At 43.5% G+C, this 26,080-nt stretch overlaps 2 protein-coding genes across 6 annotated transcripts in view; both read right to left on the bottom strand.

Annotated features, from left to right (window-relative positions):
• The window catches only part of PARVG (parvin gamma), a 33,163-nt gene extending 22,387 nt beyond the window's left edge, over nucleotides 1-10,776 (bottom strand). The window contains exons 1-3 of the mRNA XM_073316502.2: nucleotides 10,520-10,776; nucleotides 5,168-5,263; nucleotides 4,578-4,642 (exon numbers count right to left, since the gene is read on the bottom strand). Of these exons, the coding sequence (XP_073172603.1) occupies nucleotides 4,578-4,642; nucleotides 5,168-5,246 (144 nt within the window). The 5' untranslated portion in view covers nucleotides 5,247-5,263; nucleotides 10,520-10,776. The remainder of the gene's footprint in view (nucleotides 1-4,577; nucleotides 4,643-5,167; nucleotides 5,264-10,519) is intronic.
• Nucleotides 10,777-13,616: 2,840 nt separating this feature from the next.
• PARVB (parvin beta) overlaps nucleotides 13,617-26,080 on the bottom strand; it is a 97,588-nt gene continuing 85,124 nt past the window's right edge. For all 5 annotated transcript variants that reach the window (XM_073316524.2, XM_073316514.2, XM_073316551.2 and 2 more), the window contains 2 exons: nucleotides 22,785-22,857; nucleotides 13,617-17,153 (listed from right to left, as the gene is read on the bottom strand). In XM_073316524.2, the coding sequence (XP_073172625.1) occupies nucleotides 17,077-17,153; nucleotides 22,785-22,857 (150 nt within the window). In that variant the 3' untranslated portion in view covers nucleotides 13,617-17,076. The remainder of the gene's footprint in view (nucleotides 17,154-22,784; nucleotides 22,858-26,080) is intronic.

Consider the following 26,080-nt stretch of genomic DNA (forward strand, 5'->3'; position numbering starts at 1 on the left):
ACTGCACTGCTGAAAATAGAGTCACAAGCTTCCTGGTTCACCTGTTTTATCTTTTAACAGCCATCTCCCTAGCCTACAGCTTAGGCAACATTGCCTTACCTCTAGCTACCAGGGTCTCCCCAGGCAGCAGTACAGAGAAGTGTATCTGAAAATACAGAAGAAAAGAACAGGTAGGGAAAAGAAAAAGAGTAGTTGAAGCAGAACTTTGCTACTAACTTCTTCTTGCTTTAAGCACTTCACATTTTACCTGTAGTTTAATAATCTTGGCAACTGAGGTGGCCCATCTTGCAGCTTATATTTCTTTGCCCCCAAAGCCACCCTGATAAGAACACCCAATTAAATCAGGAAACTAATTTAATATTTTCCACAAGTGAGTTTCTTTGCTTCTCTAAGGCAGCCCTTGAAGCGACTCCAATGTCTCCCATTATAATTGCCTTGCTAAAGGCTCGGTGTCAGAGCTGTGAACTCTCCAGACAAGGAAGACAATGCCTGCCACTCCCCGATATGCCAGAAGGAATTACTGATGGTGAGCAACATAAAGCATTCTCTCTCTTCCCCTGGCCAGTGAGGAAACGGGTGAATCCAGTGGTTCTCAAACTTTTGTACTGGTGACCCCTTTCCCATAGCAAGTCTCAGAGTGCGACCCCCCCCCCTTATAAATTAAACACTTTTTAATATACTTAACACCATTATAAATACTGGAGGCAAATAAGGGGTTTGGGGTGGAGGCTGACAGCTTGCAACCCCCATGTAATAACCTCCCGACCCCCTGAGGGGTCCCAACCCCCAGTTTGAGAACCCCTGGGTTAGTCAGTCAAACCCAGGTTGCATGGTCTGTAACCATGAATGGGGTCAACAGCAAAGCTCACAGGAATCTTCACAATCACAGGCTAAAGAAATCTTTTATTTTGGCAACTTGTGAAGAATGAATTCAGTGTCTTTAGTGATTCCTTTTTGCTATACCACCTCTCAGATTCTCTCGTTTATTAAAATATGGTAATGGTAAACCCTGTTGCAAAAATTAAATCCTTCATGAACCGATTGTGAGCTCATTAGGTTTTAGGAAACATATAATATAGAAACACACAAATATATGTTTAGGGATTTGTGAATATGAACTATACATACACACCAACACTCAAAGGGCATTTTTAAAATACCTGTCACAAAGTCTGTCCTATCTCGGGGCCTCTCCTTCTGCCCCTCCACCCCCACGAACATGATACAGTTCTGTGGTGACCTGGAATCCTACTTTCGACGTCTCCGACTCAAGGAATATTTCCAAAACACCTCTGAACAGCACACTAATCCACAGAAACCTTCCTACCAACACTAGAAAAAGAAGGATTCTGCGTGGACTCCTCCTGAAGGTCGAAACAACAGACTGGACTTCTACATAGAGTGCTTCCGCGGATGTGCACGGGCTGAAATTGTGGAAAAGCAGCATCATGTGCCCCATAACCTCAGCCATGCAGAACACAATGCCACCTGCAGCCTCAGAAACAACTCTGACACCATAATCAAAAAGGCTGACAAAGGAGGTGCTGTTGTCATCATGAATAGGTCGCAATATGAACGAGAGTCTGCTAAGCAGCTCTCTAAACACCACATTCTACAGGCCATTACCATCTGATCCCACTGAAGGTTACCAAAAGAAACTACACTATTTGCTCAAAAAACTCCCTGAAAAAGCACAGGAAAAAATCTGCACAGACACACCCCTAGAACTCCAACCAGGGGTATTCTATCTGCTACCCAAGATCCATAAACCTGGAAATCCTGGACACCCGATCATCTCAGGCATTGGCACCCTGACAGCAGGATTGTCTGGCTATGTAGACTCTTTCCTCAGGCCCTATGCTACCAGCACTCCCAGCTACCTTCGAGACATCACTGACTTCCTGAGGAAACTACAATCCATTGGTGATCTTCCAGAAAACACCATCCTGGCCACTATGGATGTAGAAGCCCTCTACACCAACATTCCACACAAAGATGGACTACAAGCTGTCAGGAACAGTATCCCCGATAATGTCATGGCAAACCTGGTGGCTGAACTTTGTGACTAACCCATAACTATTTCATGTTTGGGGACAATATATAGCTTCAAGTCAGCGGCACTGCTATGGGTATCCACATGGCCCCACAGTATGCCAACATTTTTATGGCTGACTTAGAACAACGCTTCCTCAGCTCTCGTCCCCTAATGCCCCTACTCTACTTGCGCTACATTGATGACATCTTCATCATCTGGACCCATGGAAAAGAAGCCCTTGAGGAATTCCACCATGATTTCAACCATTTCCATCTCACCATCAACCTCAGCCTGGACAAGTCCACACAAGAGATCCACTTCCTGGACACTGCAGTGCTAATAAATGATGGTCACATAAACACCACCCTATACCGGAAACCTACTGACCGCTATACTTACCTACATGCCTCCAGCTTTCATCCAGACCACATCACACGATCCATTGTCTACAGCCAAGCACTACGATACAACCGCATTTGCTCCAATCCCTCAGATAGAGACAAACACCTACAAAATCTCTATCAAGCGTTCTTACAACTACAATAGCCACCTGCTGAAGTGAAGAAACAGATTGACAGAGCCAGAAGAATACCCAGATGTCACCTACTCCAGGACAGGCCCAACAAAGAAAGTAACAGAACGCCACTAGCCATCACCTTCAGCCCCCAACTAAAACCTCTCCAATGCATCATCAAGGATCTACAACCTATCCTGAAGGATGATCCCTCACTCTCACAGATCTTGGGAAACAGGCCAGTCCTCGCTTACAGACAGCCCCCCAGTCTGAAGCCAATACTCACCAGCAACCACATACCACACAACAAAAACACTAACCCAGGAACCTATCCTTGCAACAAAGCCCGTTGCCAACTCTGTCCACATATCTATTCAAGGGATACCATGATAGGGCCTAATCACATCGGCCACACTATCAGAGGCTCGTTCACCTGCACATCTACCAATGTGATATATGCCATCGTGGGCCAGCAATGCCCCTCTGCCATGTACATTGGCCAAACCGAACAATCTCTGCGCAAAAGAATAAATAGACACAAATCAGACGTCAAGAATTATAACATTCAAAAACCAGTTGGAGAACACTTCAACCTCCCTGGTCACTCAATTTCAGACCTAAAAGTCGCAATTCTCCAACAAAAAAACTTCAAAAACAGACTCCAACAAGAAACTGCAGAATTGGAATTAATTTGCAAACTGGACACCATTACATTAGGCTTGAATAAAGACTTGGAGTGGATGGGTCATCATACAAAGCAAAAACTATTTCCCCATGCTAATTTTCCCCCTCCTATTACTCACAACTTCTTGTTAATGGTTTGAAATGGGCCATCCTGATTATCACTACAAAAGTTTTTTCCCCCTCCTGCTGATAATAGCCCACCTTAATTGACTAGTCTCGTTACAGTTGGTATGGCAATACCCATTTTTTCATGTTCTCTGTGTATATATATCTTCTTACTGTATTTTTCACTGCATGCATCCGATGAAGTGGGTTTTAACCCATGAAAGCTTATGCCCAATGTGACAAAGTTCCTCCTCTGCCTTGGTGGGTCCTGCGCTTATTGGCGGATTTGCTCGCCTCAGGGGTCCACGGCAGCCCTCAGTTTGGCGACTTTCATGGCTCAAATCTGCTGTTCACTCAGTTAGCCTCATCACTGGCCAGCTTGGGGAAAAGGAAGAAGAACAAACCCCGCAGTCTCTGCTGATCCACCTAGTGGATCGGGAAACAGGCCAGAGACCTTCCCCTCTGATGGAACCCACAGTCCAGGTCAACTCCTCCAGGATCAAGTAGGGAGTTGGGGGGATGGAGAGATGGGGGGAACCCGGGCCTGCCCTCTACTCCGGGTTCCAGCCCCGGGCCCTGTGGATTGCAGCTGTCTTCAGTGGCTCCTGGTAACAGCTGCGTGACAGCTACAACTCCCTGGGCTACTTTCCCATGGCCTCCTCCCAACACCTTCTTTATTCTCACCACAGGACCTTCCTCCTGATATCTAATAATGCTTGTACTTCTCAGTCTTCCAGTAGTACGCCTTCTCACACTCAGCTTCTTGCTCCCAGCTCCTCACATGCACACCAGAAGCTGAAGTGAGCTCCTTTTTAAACCCAGGTGCCCTGATTAGCCTGCCTATCTTAATTGATTCTGGCAGCTTCTTGTTTGGCTGCAGGTGTTCTAATCAGCCTGTCTGCCTTAATTGTTTCCAGAAAGTTCCTGATTGTTCTGGAATCTTCCTTAACCTGGAGCTAATATATCTGCCTTCTTTCACTCTCCTGTAGCCATCTGGCCTGACCCTGTCACACCAAATAAATTTGTTAGTCTCTAAGATGCCACAAGTACTCATCGTTTTTGTTTTTGTTTTTGCTGATACAGACTAACACGGCTACCACTCTGAAACCTGTAACCTGCTTAAGTACTTTGCTAGACTGGGGCTAGAGTGCTCAGTACCTTACATGATGGAGCCTGATTACAAAACATTTAAAAACAACAGTTCATGTGTAAATTATAATTTAGTAAAAGAAATTATACCATTTGTAGTTCGTCCAACTTAGCATTATTGCAGGATGTAGGATTTATTAATTTCCTCTTTTCTCCTATAAATAGAAGTGAACAATATCCATTACAATTCTCTGATGTGACTAATGCAAGTTTTCTATAACAACTGCCATCAGTTCAGTATTGCCCCATTTTGCTAATTACACCATGAAAAAGTGTACTCATTTGTAATTTTATAGATTTCCTATGAGAGAGAAAAGGGCATATCAGATCATTACAATTGCCTGTTAGAAATTATCTTTCCAGGGGATTCAAATTGATGAGACCAAAGGGACACTTTCTAAAAATAAACAGAAACACAGTTTGGTTTGGTTCTTTTGTGAATTGTAAACCTCATTTAGAGGATTAACCGGAACTTGCATTGACTCTTCATAATCCGCCTATGGAGAGTTGGAGGCTAAATTCCATGCAAAAGGGTTACTTACTTACACTTGTCCGAACCTGGGAATAATGTTGTGAAACAAGTGAAATTCATCTGTGCTGAGAACTTTCTTTTTTTTTTTTTTTTGGTTCTTTGGGTCCCTCCTCTCTCTTTCTTCATTGCTGGTTTATAAAACACATACCTTGAACAATGTCATTCTTAGGTGGCGAATGATGAAGTGCACTGGGCTGTGCAAAAGCAGTGAGAAAGTCTGGTTCCATTGTATTATTTTTTGCTCCTAGAAAATTGAAAAAAAAAATTCAAAATGTGCTAGAGCCAAAATGAGTATGAATGAGGGAATATGCACCAAATGAAATTATTTCTTTCAGCAGTTTTTGAAGTGTTTGTGGGTGACCTACTTTTAAACATGCAGCAACGTATATTTAAGCAACATAAAAATTAAAATGAAGTTAATCAGTTTTTTCCTGGAGATGAAAAGCACTACAGTATTCAAAAAAAGTCTTAACTCCAGTCAGTTCTGCTTAATCTGAATTAGATCAGCAAAATCCTATTTCAGTTCAGTTGATAAATGCTTCAGCAGGAGACATCGGGGTGCAAGTTATAAAAATGGTCAGCACTTAACTGTTTGGGATGAATAAACCAAGAATATAGCGAATCTAGAAGACTGTATGTATTTTAGAAGGAAGTTCAAAAAAGCTCAGGTTTTGACGTTAATTCCCTTCCCAACTACTACTGTCCTGAAATAAAATGGGGATGGCAACACACAAAAGGAGAACAGACCAACGTATCTTGTTAACATATAGAAGACTATGGAAGGGATTTTCAAAACTGGACAGGAAGAGTGGGAGAGGGTAGCAGATGCCAAAGTGGGGGTGAATTGGATAGGAGCAAAGAGGGACAAAAACAGGTTGGAGCACAGAGGCAGAAGGGTCTATAACCACTAGAAAACATTCCTCTCTATCACCTGGAATTGTATCTTTCAAAAATTTAAACATATCAGGGAGAGCAGAATAAGTTTGTATACACAAACGTAATCCTAGAATTTCCTAACATTAGAATGCTTGACTTTGTAACCTTAACGTTCTTTTAACATAGGATTTTTTATATGTAATATAAAAGGCTGAGAAAGCTAGGCTTGCTTAGTCAGGAATGGTAAAGAGCTAAAGGAGACTAAGATTCTGAAGAGTATAGTTAAAAACTGAGCAGTCTCTCTTTACTTTGTCCTATAATATAAGAACAAGAGGTTAACTTATTACACTAATGGCAAGTAAATTTAAATTCACTGCATCAGGAAATCTTGTCACATACTGTAACTGGATGTTAAGGGGTTGGATAATAACATTTGTAATTACAGTATGCAAGCTAAAAATAGGGATATTAAAATCTTATACATCAGTGTACAAAATTATCATCTGCCGGGGTCAGAAAGGACTACAACTTGCATCACCACCAGCCATTTATAATTATTATTGCTCATTATTTGTATTACAATAGTCTGAGATTGGTCTACATCATGCAAGACTCTGTACAAACACAGAGTAAGAGCCAGTTTCTGCCCTTTACAATGTAAACAGACAAAGGGCAGGAAGGGGAACAGCATTGGATAGCTAATCAGGCGCATTCTGGAAGCGAGGGCCACAGTTCACCTTCCATTGAAGCATCAAATCTTAGCTATTGCTAGAGGCAGAATATCAGATATCACGGATAAATAATCTGCCCGGTATTATTAATGCTATGTTCCTATGGCCTAATTGATAGAGTACTGCATGTGGACTCAGCACTGCCATGGACCTGCTGGGTGACCGTGGGCAAGTCACTACCCTCCCTGTGCCTCAGTTTCCCCATCTGTAAAATGGGGATAATGATACTGACCACCCTTGTAAAGCATTTTGAGACCTATGGAAGAAAAGTGGTGTATAAGAGCTAGGTTTTATTATGAAGGGGAAACACATTTCCTTCTTATTAAAAAAAGTTCCAAGTCTCAAAAACATAGGGGAAGAAGTAAATTTAAAGGAAAGTGAGGCACGCCTTGTTAAACATTCACATTGTGAGAATAGGAAAGCAGAATAATCAATAGGTGAGAGATCCACTGCAAACAGTATTGCACATCTGACATGGAAGATCTCTAAGGTACAGTTTCTTGCTCTGACAGCTTAAAACTCCAAACAGCATTGGGAGGGTCCCCTTAGAATCGTTCTCACATTTTTATCGGGGCTCCAGTGTAAGGAAAGTGCATGTGTTGTGTTTTAGTACAGACTTTGATGGTTCCATTTTGAAAATATGCTTGGCGAGACAATACTAGCAGAAAACTATGATTAGATACTTTCACATGTCAGTCTTGCACAACACAACACAATAGACACGAAATGCACAAAACCGCTGGAGAGAATGTATTTCATCATTATGGTTGCAAAACCAAATGTCAGCTCTAGAAATGCAGTTGGCAAGAATGGAATAATTATAAGAAATGGAGCCTTTTACTGCCTACGTAAGAGCAACAACTGAACTATTTGAGGAACGCTGGAACAAGGGAAATGAAAAATGTAATTAATATAGTGGAAGATTTTCATATGCACTAGTGGCAATTAGATACCTAACTTGAAAGTCAATGGGGGTTAGGTATCCAACTGCCACTTTTGCCTTCAAAAATCTTTCTCGGAACTCTTAGACGTGGGTACACTTACTGTAATTCATACCCTATATTGCCTCAGCGTTGCTGTTCCCCTTACCTTTGATATCAGTCACCCTTCCTTCAATACTTATGGCTGAAAAAAACTTGAACTGTCAACAATTCTGCTTCTCTCTAATAAAAAGTTAGTAACTAAAAACACACATGGGATATTGGGGAGGCCCCCAAAATCAGACACCACCTTTGAGAGTTTGGACCTTGGCATCTCAGTTTCCCCATCTGTGACGTGAGGAGAGGAACACCTGCCGCTGAGTGGTTGTGTGGGGATTCATTTGATGAGGACTAGAGAGAGGTTTCCCCGCTGCCCATAGTAAGGAGCATCAGGTTGCTGTGCCAGCCCAGGCTCAGACTAGAACCTGACTTGTGACTCAGTAACAGTCACCGTTTGATTTCTACTTCCCCAGCCTTGCTCCTGTGAGGGAAGTAATCTGCTCTCATCTGATAGCAGGTGTCAGTGACTTCCCTCTCTGCACTAGCTCAGCAATGCTGACAACCACATCAAGGCTCTGCCCATTCCTTGCCTTTGCCTGTCCATCTGCACAGGAGGGCGGAAGGGCCCAATGGAGGTTGCTCTCCCCGCCGAGTTGGGGCCCACCATACTGACTAAACCACCCAGAAGAGTGAGGATGTGCCAGACACCCCTTTACTCCGCTGCATGAGCATGTAGGGTGAGCCACAGTTGTGCCCTAATTATTCATGAAGCACTTTAAGGCTATAAAGGGACTAGATTCAGTAGGTATGCCACCGTAATATTAAATCAATGGATTGATGGTGGCCATCTTGGCTGATACAGTATGTACACTGAGAAATCTCCTGTTAATTCCAGGGAGAATATTGATGTGGGATTGTTTCAAGCCCTTATTTTACAATAAGGGTGGCTTGGTGTGCAGTGTCAGGCTAGTGACCCAGCATTGCATGTCTAGCCCGGTGGAAACCTAGATTGTAGATCAGAATTTGCTGCAATCTTCTCCCTCACAGGCCCTTCACCTCAGCTTCACCCCATCTGCCCTTCTTACCCTCATCTTCACCCCGGTCCTATCTCCCTCACCTCCTTCACTACCGTGTCCCCTCCCTCTTCACTTTTCTTTCCATTTAGCATACTTCCTTCCACCTAAACCCACAAAAAGGAGTGGGGGTGGGGGAAATCACAGCACTAACATGACATTTGCCACTACCGTACTGGGCAGTCTGCTTGGGTGTTCTACCCTTTTCCTCTCCCTGTGTCTGACTTGTCTATTGGGTTGTAAGCTTTTAACTTCAGGGACTATCTGCTACTCTGTACAGTGCCCATTTTTGCCACTTTCTCACCTCCCAAGCCCACCTGGGTTCAGAATGCTGCGGGGCCTGCCTCCTGGGAACGTTGACTCCTCTGATTTATTCAGGAGCTGTTTTGGCAAGCTGAAAAAACTTGGGGATCTCATACAAATTTATGGCTTAAGCTGGCAAGATGCTGAGCACCTACTGCTACAGGAGTTGGAGATCTCAGCATGTCACAAGTAGTACTCAGGACCACGCAAGAACAGGCCTTAAATTAAAAATTGGTGGCAGCGTACATAAATATACCCTTAGGGCTCAATCCAATAACCTGCTCAGCAGCTGAGAATGGAGGGCCTCAGCATTTCATAGGATCATTAGTTATTATTATTAAGGTGGATTCTGGATCAGGCTCCAAGTTACTCTCTAGTGAAGGGGTGGCCAAACTGCAGCTCGCGAGCCACATGTGGCTCTTTTACAGTTAAAGTGCAGCTCGTGAAGCCCACCACACCCCGCATTCAGCTTCTGCCCTAAGGAGAGGTGCTGGGTCTAGGGGCTTCTGCCCAACAGCGAGGGGGGGAGGTCTCAGGGCTTCTGCCCCATGGGAGGCACCTGCCATGGGGCAGAATTCCCTTGCCCCACCACCTTGCTGCAGGGCAGGAACTCCAGAAGGCATGCCCCGCAGGGCTGAAGCCCCAAGCCCCAGCAGGCACTCCCAGCTCTCGAACTTCTGAAGATTATTATATGTGGCCCAGTGGGTCAGTAAGTTTGGTCATCCCTGCTCCAGTGAAATGCTCAAAAATTTGATACAATAAGTTTCAGTTCCAAACAACCCCCCAGGATGTCTGTACATAGCCCAGAAAACTGCCTGCTAAAGGTTTATATATTGCACTAACATCATGGGGGAACGTGACTGTGTTTGGAATCCTTTTTCTATTTCAGTTCCTTAATTGCGCTGGGAGAAGTATTAAGATTGGAGTTTGTCATGCAGGCCCGCTGCAATAGGGCTCTGCAGACTATCTTTTCTATTTTTCTTTTCACTTCTTTTGCTTTCAGGCTATTTTCTCCGGCCTTGCATCCATGCATCCATTATTTACTGGTACATGGAGAACAACACTTGGAATAAAACAATTGCTAGAATATTGATTGCAACAATATTGTGTACTGGAATTTTTAAATCATATTGGCCTTACACTTGACTCTTTGAGCAAAATGGTATCACTTGGTTCTGTGTTCTCAATTACTGAGAGAATATCCTAAATTTTCTGAGATCTTGAGAAAGGCAGAAGCTATTTATTTTTCTGCATTCTGCTAGGGGTAGTCAGTGAATAAGTTTTCAGGTATGTCAAGAGTTGCTATAAAATTATAAGCTGCAATGCTACAGTTCCTTACTTGCTGAAAATAGCAGTTAAGAAGGTTCTGGATTGCAGAATAACCATTTTGTATTAATAGTTCAAATCACCCAACTTTTCGTCTACTATCCCTTCACAATCTGGTTCCTCAAAATTTCACTGAGCTATTACATATATTTTACTGCTCATAATGCTACCATAATTATAATCTACCATAGAATATACACGAAACACTTACTTTTGCAGATAAGGACACCAAGAAGTTTGAATTGATTTATTTCCTGTTGGAAAAAGCCAAAAGTGGTATTCCAAATAAGCTCAAAATTAGTACCAAAGAAAAGGCTTTCTAGTCTGAAAAAATAAAAACGGCATGTGTCAGGATTCAATCAATCCACCTAATTTTATACTGCTGCCATTAGAACACCACGATGAGAAAAGTAGGCAAGAAACAAAAAGAAAGACTAGTTCTTTGCACTCAGTTTAGAACAGTCCCTTACTTCCTCATTTTGCACTGCGGTTTTCAAGAGGTTTGCTTGGTAGCAACAGGAAAGAGATGACGTTATGCCACATTTAGCCAATATAATCAATTTGCATATGAACATTTTACATAAAAGAACTGACACCATGTTGCCTTTAATAATTCTTTAAGTGTTCCTCAAGGGGTGTATTCAAGGAAAGGTCATGGGAAAGGAGTATGAAACCTAGCATAGGATAAAGTTTTGGGCAGCTTTGTGTTGAAATTGCTGCCTTGCATCAAAGCAGCTTGAACATTATCAAGAGGCAAGTTACACACAGTTCTTACGTTACATTTTAAAAATGAAACCACAATTCTGTTCAGAGTCCTAATATCAGCAAGTATGGTCTCTGCTAGCATCTATAGTAACTGCAGTAAATGTGCATCTAAACCAGGGGTTCTCGCAACAAATTTTTGGTGGCCTCAGAGTGAGGCCAGCAACTCTTGCTGGTGGCCACACTGACACCTTTTTCCTAAAATTATTTCTTTTTCCTAAAGTTAATAAAGTAATATGCACATATATACATCCAAATCATTGTAGTTTATTTATGGAAGGTTTTGGGTTTTTTTTTTTTTTTTTTGCAAACTCAATAATAAAAATAAATGCACAATTATCTCTATTCTTTACTGGACCTAACAGAATAGAAATGCAAATAAGGTACTTTGCACCTTCTTGTCTTTTTTATTGTTTATTTTGCATTTTTGGTAAAAGTGGTTGTCTGTACAATTCTGAAGTAAATTTAAAAATGCTTTGACATAATAGTCCAAATAATAATGAAAAACATATCTGGGTGGCTTGGGTCTGGGGAGGAGGGGGCAGGGCTGTGGCTGCCCCGGGGCTCCTCCGGGCAGGTGTGTGTGTTGGAGGCATCTCAGGGCTTCGGCCAGCCCGGGGCTCCTCTGGCTGAGATGGGGAGGCACTCGGGGCTTCTCCGGGCTGGGGGCTTTTGGCTCCAGCCATAGGGGGTGTGTGCGGGCGGAATGGATGGAGTCAGGGGCTAGCATCCCCAAAAGGGGGAATCCACCCACTGGCCATGGGCCCGCCACTCGCCTCCTCACCCCCCCGCCCACCGCTTGCTTCCTGCATCCCTCCTCAGTCCCCCACCTGCCGTTCACCTCCTCTTACCCCACCCCCACCCACTGCTCCCCACCTCACTCCCCTGCCACAGACACCCCCTTCCTGCAGCAACAACCCCCTGGTATTTTACTGACAGGGAAAATTGTGGTCATACTGCACAGAACACTGCATCTCTCTCAGGAAATATACAGTAGCACCTACCATTCAGGTGATTAAATACTTTTCTTTCTGAAGACAAAGAGGCAAAACCGCTCTTCAGGATATAATATTTAGATTTTCCCCTAGTCTAATTAACATTTTAAAATATTGTAATGGGCATACTAATGGGGAAAGCCTACTAGGTCATATCCATCCAGTTACTAATGCATGATGATTCCCTGAAGTAAATTCAAGTGGTTAGTCCAATTTAGTTTTAAGCATCATAAGCAGTAAGGCTTCCTTCCCCCACTTCCCTTGGGAGATTATTTCACAGTCTAATGGGGCTCACTCTGATATCATAAACCACCATATTTAAGCTAAATTTTCCTTTTTTAAAAATGTCACATTCTTACTCCAAGTTATAGCCCCCAAGCACTACTCAATTCCTCTCCTTCCTCACCATACATCCCCATCAGATAATGGTAGCTGATTGCCATCCCCTCCCACATATACTCATTCATCATTCAACCACACTGACTGGGATTTGTTCTCTAAAGCCTTCCTATCACTAACTGATGCATTCACAGTCATTTTTGTTGCTGTTCTCCAATTCCCCCCAATTGCTTTCTACCGATAAGATGCCCCGATCTAAGTACGATAGTCTAAGTGGCGTGTGATGGCGTGTCCACCCCACACGAGCCCTGAACTGGTTAATATGGATCAGAAGGGGTCAATTAACCTTAGATACCGCACCTGGAGGGGACCCAGGGCTGGATAGGGCCAAAGGGCAAATGAAGCAGAGCTGGGAGGCGGGGATTGGGACAGCATTATAAAGCAGGGAGTAAGCACAGGAAAGGGTTGCAGGCAGTGTATCTGCAGTTGCTGTCTAGAGTAAAAAGGTGTTGGCCAGGGATAAGGAGGAGCTCTAGGGGGCAAGTAAGCCCTGGTGTCCTGCCCTGGACTAGGGAATCTTACAAGAGGCCTAGGAGGCGAAGTGGCCCTGGGGAATGGAGGACGCTCTGGGGGTAAACCCAGACAAAGACAAGGAGATGGAGAGGTGGGTAGGAAGGAGTCCAAGGACTGCAACAGCAGTCAAAGGGTCCCTGGGCTGGAACCCAGAGTAACAGGCAGGCCTGGGTTCCCCTACCAGCCACTGGCTAAGTGGCACAGAGCTGGAGTTGGAATAGAAGACTGCCTGGGAGGACATATGGACAGCTTGTCTGGTGGGACGTCATTGCCCTGGAAAGGTGGGAGAAGACTATATAGTGACTGGCCGAAGGGCTGAATCATCAAGAGGAAGCACTCCAAGTCATGGAGGTAGGATAGAGAGAAAACAACTGATTGCAGGGGCCACCATATGGGGCAAAAGTTAATTCCCAGACCCAGGCAGAAAGAGGCACACCTGCAGTGAGTGAACCCCTTCATATGCTGCTCTACCAGTGCCAGAGAGACAGACTGTCACGTCCCTGCTCTGTTTTCTAAGGCCTATGCAGACCAATATCTCATTGGCATCTTGGTCTTCATTAAATGCATTCTTCATTCAAGTCCTTCCTTTTATTAGAACTTCATCCATTAAGCAGGCCAAATAAGAGCAAGAAAGCTATGTAATCATTATTTGTTTATTAGAATAAATACAGTTGTCACAAACCATGCATTAAGTTCCACAACACTCCTGCTGTGATTTTAGAAAACATAGGATTGCATTGTAATTTGCTTACAGTACACTACTGTTACACTCTCACAAAGCCAGACTTGTCCACGGTATGACAAGTGCAGTATCTCATCTGCAAGGTTGGTTTTTTGTGTGGGTTGGGGTTTTTTTTAGGAACAGAAATCCAGAGTGAACATTGTTAAAAAATAGTAGAAAAGATTCTTAAAATACATTAATACACAAAGCATTGGGTTTCTATTAGGGCGAAAAAAGAAAGCTCTAAGTTTTTACATTGATGTAAATTCTTTTTTGTTGCTTTGCAGTCTTGTGAAACATTACGCCATAGCTGACCATTGCTCAGGCCTCTCCTGAGCCATAGAACAAGTTGTACGACAACTGGCTGGAACGGAATCCACAGTTCTGATGGTGAATCTACAAGGCACATTACATAGGCTGTATAGGCAGCCAATCTCATTAACCATATATAAATGTGGAAGCTTGAATGCTGGGCATGCCGTGGTCAAGAACTATGCAACAAGCCTCAGAATTCCCTGGCCTTTTCTACCCAACTAACTCTACACTAAGAGGCAGAATTCAAAATTTCCAGTAATACGAACAAAATATTAGCCATCCTGTTCTTTAGCACTGATGGGGGGACACCTATACTTTTAAGCTTTAAACCCAAAACATATTAGCCCATTAGAACTAGAGTGACCAGATAGCAAGTGTGAAAAATCAGGACAGAGGGTGGGGGGTAATAGGAGCCTATATAAGAAAAAGCCCAAATATCCGGACTTTCCCTATAAAATCGGGACATCTGATCACCCTAATTACAACCCACATATCAGGTATGTGATAGACTAAGAATGAAATAAACAATATTAGTTGGTGGGGAGCTATATCAAGATGATTGTGTTTTAAAACTGTTTGCTTTTGGGGAAGCCCTTCTTAAGTTAAAAGCATCCTGTTGGCAATTTGCCCATGCATATAAACTAAAAGGTCCCAAATCTGCAGTCCCCTGCTCACAGGAGTACTCATATAAGGACTATCTAATAGTCCAGTGGTTAGAGCACTCACATGAGATGTAAAAAACCAACTTCAGTTCAAATCACCTGACTTGGAGTGGGGACTCGACCTCAGGTCTCCCAACTAGCCCTAATTGCTGGGTTATGGAATTTTCTGGGGTGGGGCTCTCACTCTCTCCTGTTGAAGCTCTTCCGCTTCATATCCAATATTTGAGTTTAAGCAGGAGTTTAGGGACCTAGAGGACTAGGCAGCAGCTGAGCAGGGGAGTTGAGGATCTACATTTTGGACTTAGGTGCCCAGTTACGCACCTAAATTCCTTTGTGAATCTAGCTCTTACAATCTAACTCACTAGTTCTTCAGTCACCATAGCATCTCCCACAGTAGATGCGAGCTGAGTTTCGAATGGAAACAAGTAGAAACCTCCTCCCGCTTTTTTTTAAATTTTTTTTTTGGACACTAGCCCCCTTAGGCCACTTTTATACCTCATAAAGAAACAAAAAATAAGTGTTTTCTCCTTTTGCAAGTCACTGTTAAAGTGTCAAGCTGAGACAAAAATGTTAATGAAGAGAAGACTCTTCTGTACAATTACACCACAGTTCACATAGCACAGTAAGGGGACATGCGTTTCCTCCTGGTCCTTAATGCTGAAGGGTAAATTCAGTCCTGGTGTAAGCAGATGCATTGCATTTGTAGTCAATGAGAGATGGACCTCTGCTTACAACAAGACTGAACTTGGCCCAGATAACGCAGTAACACTGTCTTCCTTGATAGGCTGCTCTGTTAAATGCTTTACATAAAACCTGGCAGCCCATAAAATGTGACTAATGTGATAAATAGAAAGCAATAAGATAGTAGTTTTGAATCTCCTCCACATTCTAAGGGAAGGAATGCTATAAAATACAGAGCCCACAAATAACTTGCTTTAGCATTATAATACTATTTCTTTCAATAGCCCTGCCCATAACCTGCTCACACAAACCACATCCTAGCCTTGCCTTCTTTGTACATTTAACTACACCTATTGCATCATTAGACACACAGATATGTCTGCACAATCCGGTGAAGTCCATCAAGTGCTGTAACAGTTTCTTGTGACAAGGTAGATACATTCGAAGGGTAGAGTCTTTTCTCTCACTGACCTCAATGGGAGTTTTGCCTAAGGATTACAGCACTGGGTCCAGAGTTCACAGCAGTAGCAAAGTATCATTGGGAATGATGGGATGAAGTCAACTCATCACAGCATCACTGAAAGGAAACTTATGTTATTTTCAGCCCTGGGCTTGCACCTCTAAACTGTTCCAAATTCGGTGCAGTCCAGTCTGTTTGATACTGGTGTACATTACATGGCATTGTCCAGAATAACCCAGGAAACAGAGGCAAAATCTTACTGAAAAATGACCTTGCTTCATTTAATTTTCAAGACAAAAACCTGTAGTTCTGTTTACACACTTTGGGCTCTGTCGTGCTGTAACTGCCGTTGACTTCAATGAGAGCAGGAGTAGGTGCTTTAGCTTTTCCACAGGAAAGTAAAGGTCAACCTTGCACCTCTAAGCAATCAAACTGTGATTCCCCCTGTTCATTCCACGAAGGGTTAAAAAGAATGCATAAATCCAGCCCATCCATCCTTGACCAGCTCCTGACCGAGCTGATCCAGACTGCACATTTCAAGTGTGGCTACAGCTCCCTCCTCAGCACAAAAGGAGGGAGAGAAAAGCAGCTATGACCAGATGGGGCAATAATTCCATTTCTAGTCTGTGTGTAAACATCAGGTGGAAATAATACTGGGTAGTATGAAGTTAACATGAAAGGTAGAAAAAGCCCTCATGGGTTCTTATGTACAGTTTCAGGTGGTGTCCTTGGAAACAAATACAGTAACACACACAAACCTTATTTAATGGAAACTGTGCAGTTTCTAAATATATTACAATGCAATGTTGTATTTCTCACACTCAAGCCTAGCATATCTTCCACCACCAATGGTAACCAAGCAGTTTACAAAAGAAAGTATATAAAGGCACTGCCCCATCAAGAAGGGTTCAAGTTTTTCCTGTTTATCAAAGTAGCTAGTAGTAGATTTCTTTATCAACAGAACAAGAAAGCTTGTTGACCCTAGCAAACAGACCCACCAGGATCTCAGAGCAAAGATGTAAAAATGATATTTCAAAAGGGAGCTAACATAAAATACACAAAGTATTTTCAGTGGGCACGTCATGCAAAGAGGTACATGGAGATAATGTGAACAGAAGAAGGAATGCCATCATGCAGCATGGAATATAGTGTAAGGCACAATGGGAACATAGAAGGTGTTTCATTTTTCCCTTTTTTTTTTCTTTTCTTTTTCTTTCCTTAAGAAGGTCGTGAGGATTAACATCTCAGCAGCTTCCAGCATCACTCAACATTCTTGTATTTTGTGAACAGGTTGTACAAAACCCTGAGGGTAGACTTCAGATCCAAGTTAACAACATCTGTGGAAGAAAAGGAGAGATTCTTAAGGTTGGTTTAGTGCTACCTCCCAGTTGCCTATGAATGGAAGAAAGTGTCTTCTGATCTGTGAACTCAAAAGAATAAAAAATCAAATCAAATTTAAAAAATACAGATCCAGTTCCCTTGAATAGCATCATACAATAATCTTCAAGAAACCTTAGCCATAACAGTACTTTAATCACTGATATTTTTAAACTTCTCTCTGGAGGGGGGGGGAAAAAAGAACCCCCATCCCTCCCTGATCTACAATTTATCATAGGCTGCAGTGTTCTTGTGTCTCAGACCTGATATCTCACAAATAACTTTGAAAAATACTCCATGTTAGATACCATGTCACAGCTTTAACAATTTCTAGTGAGTTTCTACCAGGGAAATTACTAACCAGGGGTCCAGAGTGGGGATTTAAGTCTAAATTGTATATTTCATGTGAGGTTCTGGACCCACCGTATCTAGAACCTCTGCAATGACTTGCTATGCAGTGAGCAGGACTTAAACTCCTGCTTTGTGTGCCAAACCTTCCTGCATCCCCTCTCACTGTGCCAGAGTGTGGGTACATTTTCATCTGAGAAAGGAAGGGAAGAGTGCATCAACAGTTACAGTCCACCATAAAGACAGGCCGTCTTCCACCCTCCCCATTCTTCCCCTTTGCAAACTTCAAACTTATTGCTAATGGGCTTGGTATTCCCCCTTCTCAGATGTACAACAGAGAGAGTCTCTCTCTTTGCTCTTCCTGTCCTTTTGCTACGATAACATAGAGGAAGTGCCAGAGAGAAGTACATTCCAAAGGCTGCCAGGGGAAAGTACAGCACAGAGTGCCCTTGCAAGACTGGAGAGAGGATCTGCCAACGTCAGCAGCGCAGGAGAGGGGAAAAGCAGCAGGTAAAGATGTGGGAAAGGAAGAGGACAGGAGGGAAAAGCAGGGGAAACAGGAAGATGAAAAAACATTGAGGAGGAACAGTTCGGATGGAAGAAGAGGAAGGAAGAGAGGTAAAAACAAAAAGAAAAACCCCACAAACCCCATTCCCAAAAAAACGACGTTTTCAGTCTCCTCTCACCCTCTCTTCCTTAGTCTATTATTTTGCACAGTTGAGTGAAGAGAGACTCTTTGTCTTTCTCGTTTAACATGTGGATTGAAACGTGCTGGCTATAGAGCTCCACAGAGAGGACCCAGCACAGGCTTCCTCACCATGCCCTGCAAACATGCCTGGCCTGAAATGATCCCTTGTTGGGTAGGAGAGAAATTCATGCTCCATGAACATATGCTTCTCAGCCTCCGTGACGGGATGGGCAACTGGCTCTCAATTAGCACCATTTGAGGGGACAGATTTGTGCTGCACACACTTGTTTGGAAAGAAATTAACTATTTTACACAAGCCTCCAGACAGCCACCAGCATTACTAAATGACGTGCAGCCTCTATCAGCTTGGCCGGATTTTAAGTCGTGACTTAGAAGTGAACAGCTACATATCCAATTACCAGTTCCCAGCGTCATGCTATTCCCCCATGCTATCCTCTCTTCCTAACCTGTGTACGTGTGCATAAGCAGCAGGAGCAAGGGAACTCCTAACAAAGATCTTGCTTGTATGAAAAGGACCACTATAACACAGGAAGAATAGTCCTAGTTTTAGCAGAATTGTTTCTGTATATCAAAGTTTTCCAGAAGGTGTAGGAAGCTGTTTAACACCACAGTATCCCCAGCAGCACAACACTCCCAAATGGCCTGGGAATGTGTACTACCTTCTGTGCAACAGATCGAGTTGCCTCAGAGACAGATTTAAATGTGAATTTAGCCCTGAGGAGCAAAGCTTCTTACCAGCCATATCCTCCACAATCAGCAAGCCAAGGGGAATCTTTGGTGTGGGCCAGGGAAACCGACAGGAAGATTCAACCTAACGGTGCTGGCAGCCAACTTGAAGTTCCAATTCCAAATGTATAGCTCTGGTAGTGCAGAGCACCCTTACAGCTGGCCTATGAGGCTAGCTGAGGTTACTGTGGCATGGGCAATCCCTACCTGGCATAGAGCCTGCATAGCCAACTCTACACCATCCAGCCAACACAGAGAGTACTCCAAAGGAGGGAAAGGTGGCCAGAAAGCACTGCGCTCCACCAATCCCCCTTGAGTCCACTGCAGGCAGCTAGAACTTAGAGCAGCTGAGACCAAATCAGCCCTGTGCATTGGGGGAGCATGAAGGTGACAAAGCCCCCTTCTACGGCTGCACTAAGCACAGCTCCGCTAGAGCCAAAGATCAAGGACTGCATCTCTAGGTGCCCAGTACTGAGATTCATTGTCTCTGCTCTTTGTTATAGTACCTGGTCTGCAAGATAAGTGGACGGTGCAGTTTATTTGCAATCATCACTTAACAGGGATGATTGTTTTTTTAAGGTGACAGGTGGTCCTCTGCCTTCAGGGATTCTTAGGGTATCTGTGCCATTTCCCATTGCTCCATTGGTTTACTTCTTCCCTTCCCTCCTATTCTCAAGGTCCTACATCCTAGAGACCTCCCTTGAAGACGTGTGGGTCTTCTTTCTGAGTCACGGCCATAACTTCTGCCTCAGCTGATAGGAAGCAATGGGGAGGGAATTATGACATGTTGCTCACTCCTCCTGCTGAAAAGGGATAAACCCGAGTCTTTTACTTGCTAATATAATGTAATGATTCATAGAATTTAAGGTCAGAAGGGTCTACAATCTTCTAGTCTGACCTCCTTCATAAAACAGACCAGAGAACTTTACTATGTAATTCCTGCACTGAGTTTAATAACTTGTGCTTGAACTAGAATATATCTTTTAGAAATACATCAACTTTTAATTTAATGAGTTCAAGTGATGGAGAATCCACCTCATCTCTTGGTAATTTGTTCTATTAGTTAATTACTCTCACTTATAAAATCTATGCCTTATTTCCAGTTTAATTTTTCCTTTCAAAGAACTTCTAGCCATTGGATCTTGTTAAACCTTTGTCTGCTAGATTAAAAAGTAATGTAATATCAGATATAGCCTCACTGCATGGGTAATTATAGGCCATGAGATGAGAAGCACTGACAAGAGGGACACCAGACATGCCCAAAAAAACCCCATGATCTCAATCTTCTGCTCCTTGTAAGAGGAAGTTTGTGTGGCCAAAGCCCAGCCAGTGCTAACTGACAGAATGCCAACCAAAGGTGGCAATAAATCATAAAAATAGCCTAAAATAGAGTTTAAATGAATAATACCTCTACAACCTGTCAAAATCCCTTGGGAAGATAATAAAGCCGCCCACTAAAATTCACTCTACTTTAATGACTTAGGGCAAAATTTTGTCTTCAGATGTGTCTATTGTATTTAATGGATGTAACAGAGACCAGAATTTGGCCTGTAATTTGTGCAATGTTGTATACACCATGCAAGATGACTTTTGATATTTTATTGGGGTGGGAGTGAGTGGAGCAGGATATACTAAAATATTAAATTGAATACTAGACCTATCTCTTGCGAGTACTGCAGAAAGCACTTAGACTGCAAAGTGGTGTTAAAGTGCCCTGTCCTCAGAAAATCCTACAACAAATAATTTAAGAGGCCTTTACTACCCGAGTCAAACCAACTGTCCATCAATGTAAATAAATAGCTTCAACTGGCGCTTTTTCCAGTCCATTCAGGCACAAAGTGACACCAGTACAGTAGGGCATACACAGCGAATCCCACACATAAAACATTCTGTGGAGCGTGAGAAACTGCACCACTGCAAATTGTTATTCAAAGGGACACTAAAGTTTGCAAATGCCTGTCCTTCTGGATTCCACAGCAAGATGAAATAAAACTACTGCAACAAAAACAGCCTCCGATGCTACTGTCCCTTCCACAGGAGCAGCTGTACAAAACAGTGTCTCCTCTGTTGGAAATCACAGCTCTGTGTGGTGTATCAGCACCCTCATTCAACCCAGAGAAGCAGATGTGAACCGGTGCTAAAGGGGAACAGTACACACAAGACTACCTCCTGCAAAGCGGGGGGACAATCAGACCAAGACGACTGCCATATTAACTAACCTTGCCCTCCTACTTTTATTAATAAATTTAATTTCTAAAGGGTACAATAATCAGCTGATTATAAGACCATGTAGACACTGAAACCTGTCCCAGTTCTCAGGGCATGTCTACATTTACCTCCGGAGTGATCGATCCAGCAGGGGTCGATTTATTGCATCCAGTGAAGACGTGATAAATCGACCGCCGTGCGCTTTCCTGTCCACTCTGGCACTCCACCGGACCAAGAGGCGCAGGCAGAGTTGACGGGGGAGTGTCAGCGGTCAATTTACTGCAGTGAAGACACCACGGTGAGTAGATCTAAGTACGTTGACTTCAGTTACGTTATTCACGTAGCTGAAGTTGCACAACTTAGATCGACCACCCCCACTCCAGTGTAGACCAGGCCTCAGTAGGATATCCTCTGCTGTACACTGAATCAGAGGGCAAACCACATGGAGTCCGGAGCAAAGAGTAAAGTAACACTGTTTTGAATGCTTTCCTGCAGTAACAAACAGTAATGGTCAGGCTAAGCTACCTGCCTTCACCTCTTCTCCCCCTCCATCCCCTCCACTCCACCAACGATGCCAGTCCTGATTTTGATCCCGCTGCACCCACAACCGTCCCCAGCCCCAGTATATGGAATGTATTCCTGCTTCTGGTCCTCCAGGCTAAGATGTTCACATCATTCAAATCTCTCCTTTAGGTGCACTTTGGGAAAGAAGAAAAAAACAGTCTGAGACATGAAGATGGGCACATGCCTAAATCGAGTAACTAGGCGATCCTGATGCCGTAACCTTTTCCCTTCCTCACCTCATCCCCTCCCTGCTATTTATTATCCTCACTTGTCTCATTTAAAGTTAGACTGTAAAACTCCTCAGGCCTCCTTGTCTTTCTGTGTGTGCTGCAAAAGCATCGAGCACACTTCTGGGGTAGTCATAATGAAAATGAAGATTGCTCGACTGACAGTCAAGACGACATAATTCCTCCTGTTAGCCAAAGAGCAAACAGTGCAGAGGTAGTGCAAGATTCTTGACACTGCTCCATTAATTAGCTTCAGTACTCGGAGGTACAGCCTTTAAAAAGTCAAAAGCATAATTCAAGTCTTCATGCTCGTTCAGTACTTGGCCCTGCACCATAGGAGCCGATGGGAGTTTTTGTCACTGATTTGCATAGGAGAAAAATTATCCCTTCAGTTATTGATCTCTGTGATCAGGCTGCTCGCAAATTAGTGCTAATTTTTTATGTAAACTTTCCACTAGGAAAAAGACTGAGAACACCAACTAACCTAACATAGGCTTCTGAACAGCTTTCACATAGCACTATCACTTACTAAAATCATGGGCCTGACTTGAACCTGTTAACAGTTGAGTCTACTCCAGTTACGATGCACATTAAGGGAGATAATGCAGATATGCATAAGGAGTCTTTTGGATAAGAGGGAGTCTGATAAACATAAAGTTTTTCTGTGTGTGTATATATATATATATAATACATGCACCCACAACATTATTTCCTGATGTAACCCTGTTGACTTTAATGGAGTAACACGAGAGATGTAATTGCCACTATGCCTGTATAAATAGCTTGTGCCTCTATAGTGTATATATTACCTTCAGGACGAGCCTTTGGTTTCTTGAGCCCTCCATCTTGCATCAACTCAAAAGCGAAGGAAACATTATGGACCTGCAAAGAAGCAATTTAAATAAATTCCCAAATTCTAACAAATTGATGAAAAAGCAGTTACTTTCTTCTCCCTTCTCTTGACATCAAAAATAATGATGCTGGGATTTATTTTGTTGGTTTTAAAATCAACAACATTTGTTGATCTGAATCGCAGCTGTTTTCCTCCCAGGAGTAAAGACAACAGAAATCAAATCAACCGAGGGACTCATTTAAGAAGAAAGTTTCCAAATGTAAAGAGTCAAAAATTTAAGATGGAGTACAGTCTGAATTAGGAAACCCCACAAAAACTTGGCAGAACAATCAAGTCTCTGTGTTGGAGACTGGGTGTGCTACTGAGATCAATAAATCATACAAATGTAGGGCAGGGAGGGACCTGGAGAAGTCAAGATGTCACAGCCTTTATATGAGGGCAGAAACATCTGCATTTCTGGTGAGCTTTTCCTGTCTGTATACTCATGATAAATTATAGTGTTTCAGACTCTACGGAACAGATCATCTGCCATCCAAGCAGTAATTTTCAACAGAAAGCAGGTGACAATTAGGAAGAGAGATTAGAAGTAAGGTCAGGCTTAACATTTTCAAATTATTTTCACTAGATCATTACAAACTAAGTACCAATCAGCAACAGTAAACGGCTGTCCCTCAGTAATAATTAAGAGCAGTATCTTGACAGAGGAAAAGAGGGCTTCTGGGTTCTATGAAAAAGAAGACAGTCACATTAACAGAGAACCCACAAAAACTATTCTTAGAATTAAGGCAAAGTCAGAGAACAGAACAGGGAGACACACAGGAAAGAAAAATATGAAGAGGATCAATTAGGGTTAGTCTACACTGGCAAAGCTAAAGCGTTGCTTGGCTTGTGTGGGCACAGCGCTGGGAGAGAGCTCTCCCTGCACTCTAAAAAAAAACAAACACCTCCACGAGAGGCGCGGCTCCCAGCGCTAGTGCACTGTCTACACTGACGCATTACAGAACTGAAACTTCCTGCGCTCAGGGGCGTGTTTTTCTACACCCGACCCAGAAAGCCGCTGTGCTGTAAATTGCCAGTGTAGACAAGCCCTTAGAAGAGAAACCTGTTGGGGAGAGAATGTTAGTCTGAAAGGATTTAACGTGAGCAATCAGCTTTTCTTCTGGATGCCTACTGACGTTTAAGAAATTCTTCCTCTCTGCATGTGGAAAGGTAATTTGTGCAAAGAGATCTTTGTATTTTTGTCCCTTTAAGTGATTGACTCTGGAGATATGTGCCATGAGGGGGGAGATGTAATTAAAACTACTCATCTCAGTGAGTGAGGGAGTTATGCATACAAAACCCCTTTGCATTAGGATGAGAAAAAGCTCCCTTTGTTGGATTAATTGATCAGAATTGTAATCTTTCCTTCTACTCCTGTTTTTCCTTGATTTATTTAGGCAAAACCAATTTCAGATGTAGAACGAGATGCACAGTTCACAAATAAAAGCAAACTAATCCCTCCCCACGCTCACAGAGACACTTTCTTTTTCCATGTCTGGTTCAAAACAATATCTAATAACTTTGGTTCAGCATGAGTCTCATGCAGCTAGACATAAACAAGCAACACCACAACCACAGCTGAGTAGCTATGGCATATAGATAAGCATTGTACGATTTTATACGCAAGAAAATTCAACCCATAAGAGAGAGAGAGAGAAAGAAAGAAAAACTGGAAGAAAAAAAAAAAAAGCTAAGCAGTACCCATGAAGGGTTTTTTTAATGAAATAATAAAATATTCATCTTTCCCAACCTGCTCTATAAACATAGTCCACACAGAATATGAAGTCCATCATCATCACCCACTCCCTTGGCATTTCTTTATTAGGAAAAGAAAACTCTAAGATAACAAAAGATACACTCAGATCTTATCCTCAGGCTCGGTTACTCCTAGGTGTTTCTCTCATAGGATTTCTCAGACCACATCCTGGATTCTCGTCTCTCCTCTCCAGGAAGCCACTCCTACCTCCCATACATCCACATCTGGCAACTCATCATCACCTGCCTAAGGGAGTCAGCAAACCCCAGGTTGCTGTTTCTCAGCGGAATCGACACCGGTTAACAGGACAAGGAGTTTCAGGCAAATTCTTCAGTCAGTTACAATACTTTCCTAATTTGGTAAAATATATTTTTTGCCCTACAGTATGGTACAATCCCTTCTGATGAGGATGAGCTATATCCATCAAAGGTGAGTTGGGCAGTGAAGACCAAGTCCTTTAAGGTGTTGGGCTCCTCCTGGTAGACGCTGGGCCTCAACCACCTCCACTAAAGTCAGCAGGAATTGAAGGTGCTCAGCATTTTGCAGGATCATGCCCTTAAAGACTACTAAGTTCCTGCAACGTTACTAACATGTCAACCCCCAATGCAGCCAGCTTCACTCCTATTCATAACCCTGGAATGCACTATGCGCTCAGACCAGAGCTCCACAGAACCCCACCAGAACAAGGAGCCAACCTCGCAGGGGGCAGATACATTGTTTGTATTCCAGAAGCATCTAAGGCCTGCAACCAGGGTCAGAGCCCCACTGTGCTTGGCACTGAACTCACTGAGAGATTACATAGCATCAGTGGTGCAAGTAGAAATCATTTCTTGCTGGTATGCTGCACTCATGGAAAGGACACAAAGGGGAGGCACGTGACTGCCCCATGTGACCCCACCCACGTGACTCGTCCCCGCTCTGTCCCCAGCCTGGGGCCCCCGCGCTCTCCCCGTCCCCTCCCCATGATCCACATCCATCCCACATTACATGGGTGGGGGAGGAGTTGGGGCATGCTGCTGTACAGACATCAGGCAGGAGGACTCAGGAGACACAGCTGCTTGGAAGGGCTGGGGGCAGTACACCTGGTGGCCCCATGTTCTGTTCCTTTCACCACTGAGGTTTCTGGGAGATCAAGGCTCTCTGGAACTGCAGCGGCGAAAGGAACAGAAGAATGTGAGGCAGAAGCAGCTGCTATATCCACCGTCCTTTGGCAGGGCTGCTCAGGACTCTCCTGGGAACCGCAGTGGGGCAAGGAGCAGAATGTGGGGCCATCGGGCCCCAACCCAACCCCACCCCACCCCTGCCCAGCCCTGTCCTCCGGCGGGGCTGCTCTACAGAGCCCAGGCAGGAGGACTCAGGAGATGCAGCTACGTGGAAGGGCTGGGGTGGGGCTGGCTCCTCCTGTGTCTTTCCAGTACACCATACCAGCTATAAATATCTTACTGGTATGGCGTACC

This window comes from Lepidochelys kempii, chromosome 1 (assembly GCF_965140285.1).
Source record: "Lepidochelys kempii isolate rLepKem1 chromosome 1, rLepKem1.hap1, whole genome shotgun sequence".
Lineage (NCBI taxonomy): Eukaryota > Metazoa > Chordata > Testudines > Cheloniidae > Lepidochelys > Lepidochelys kempii.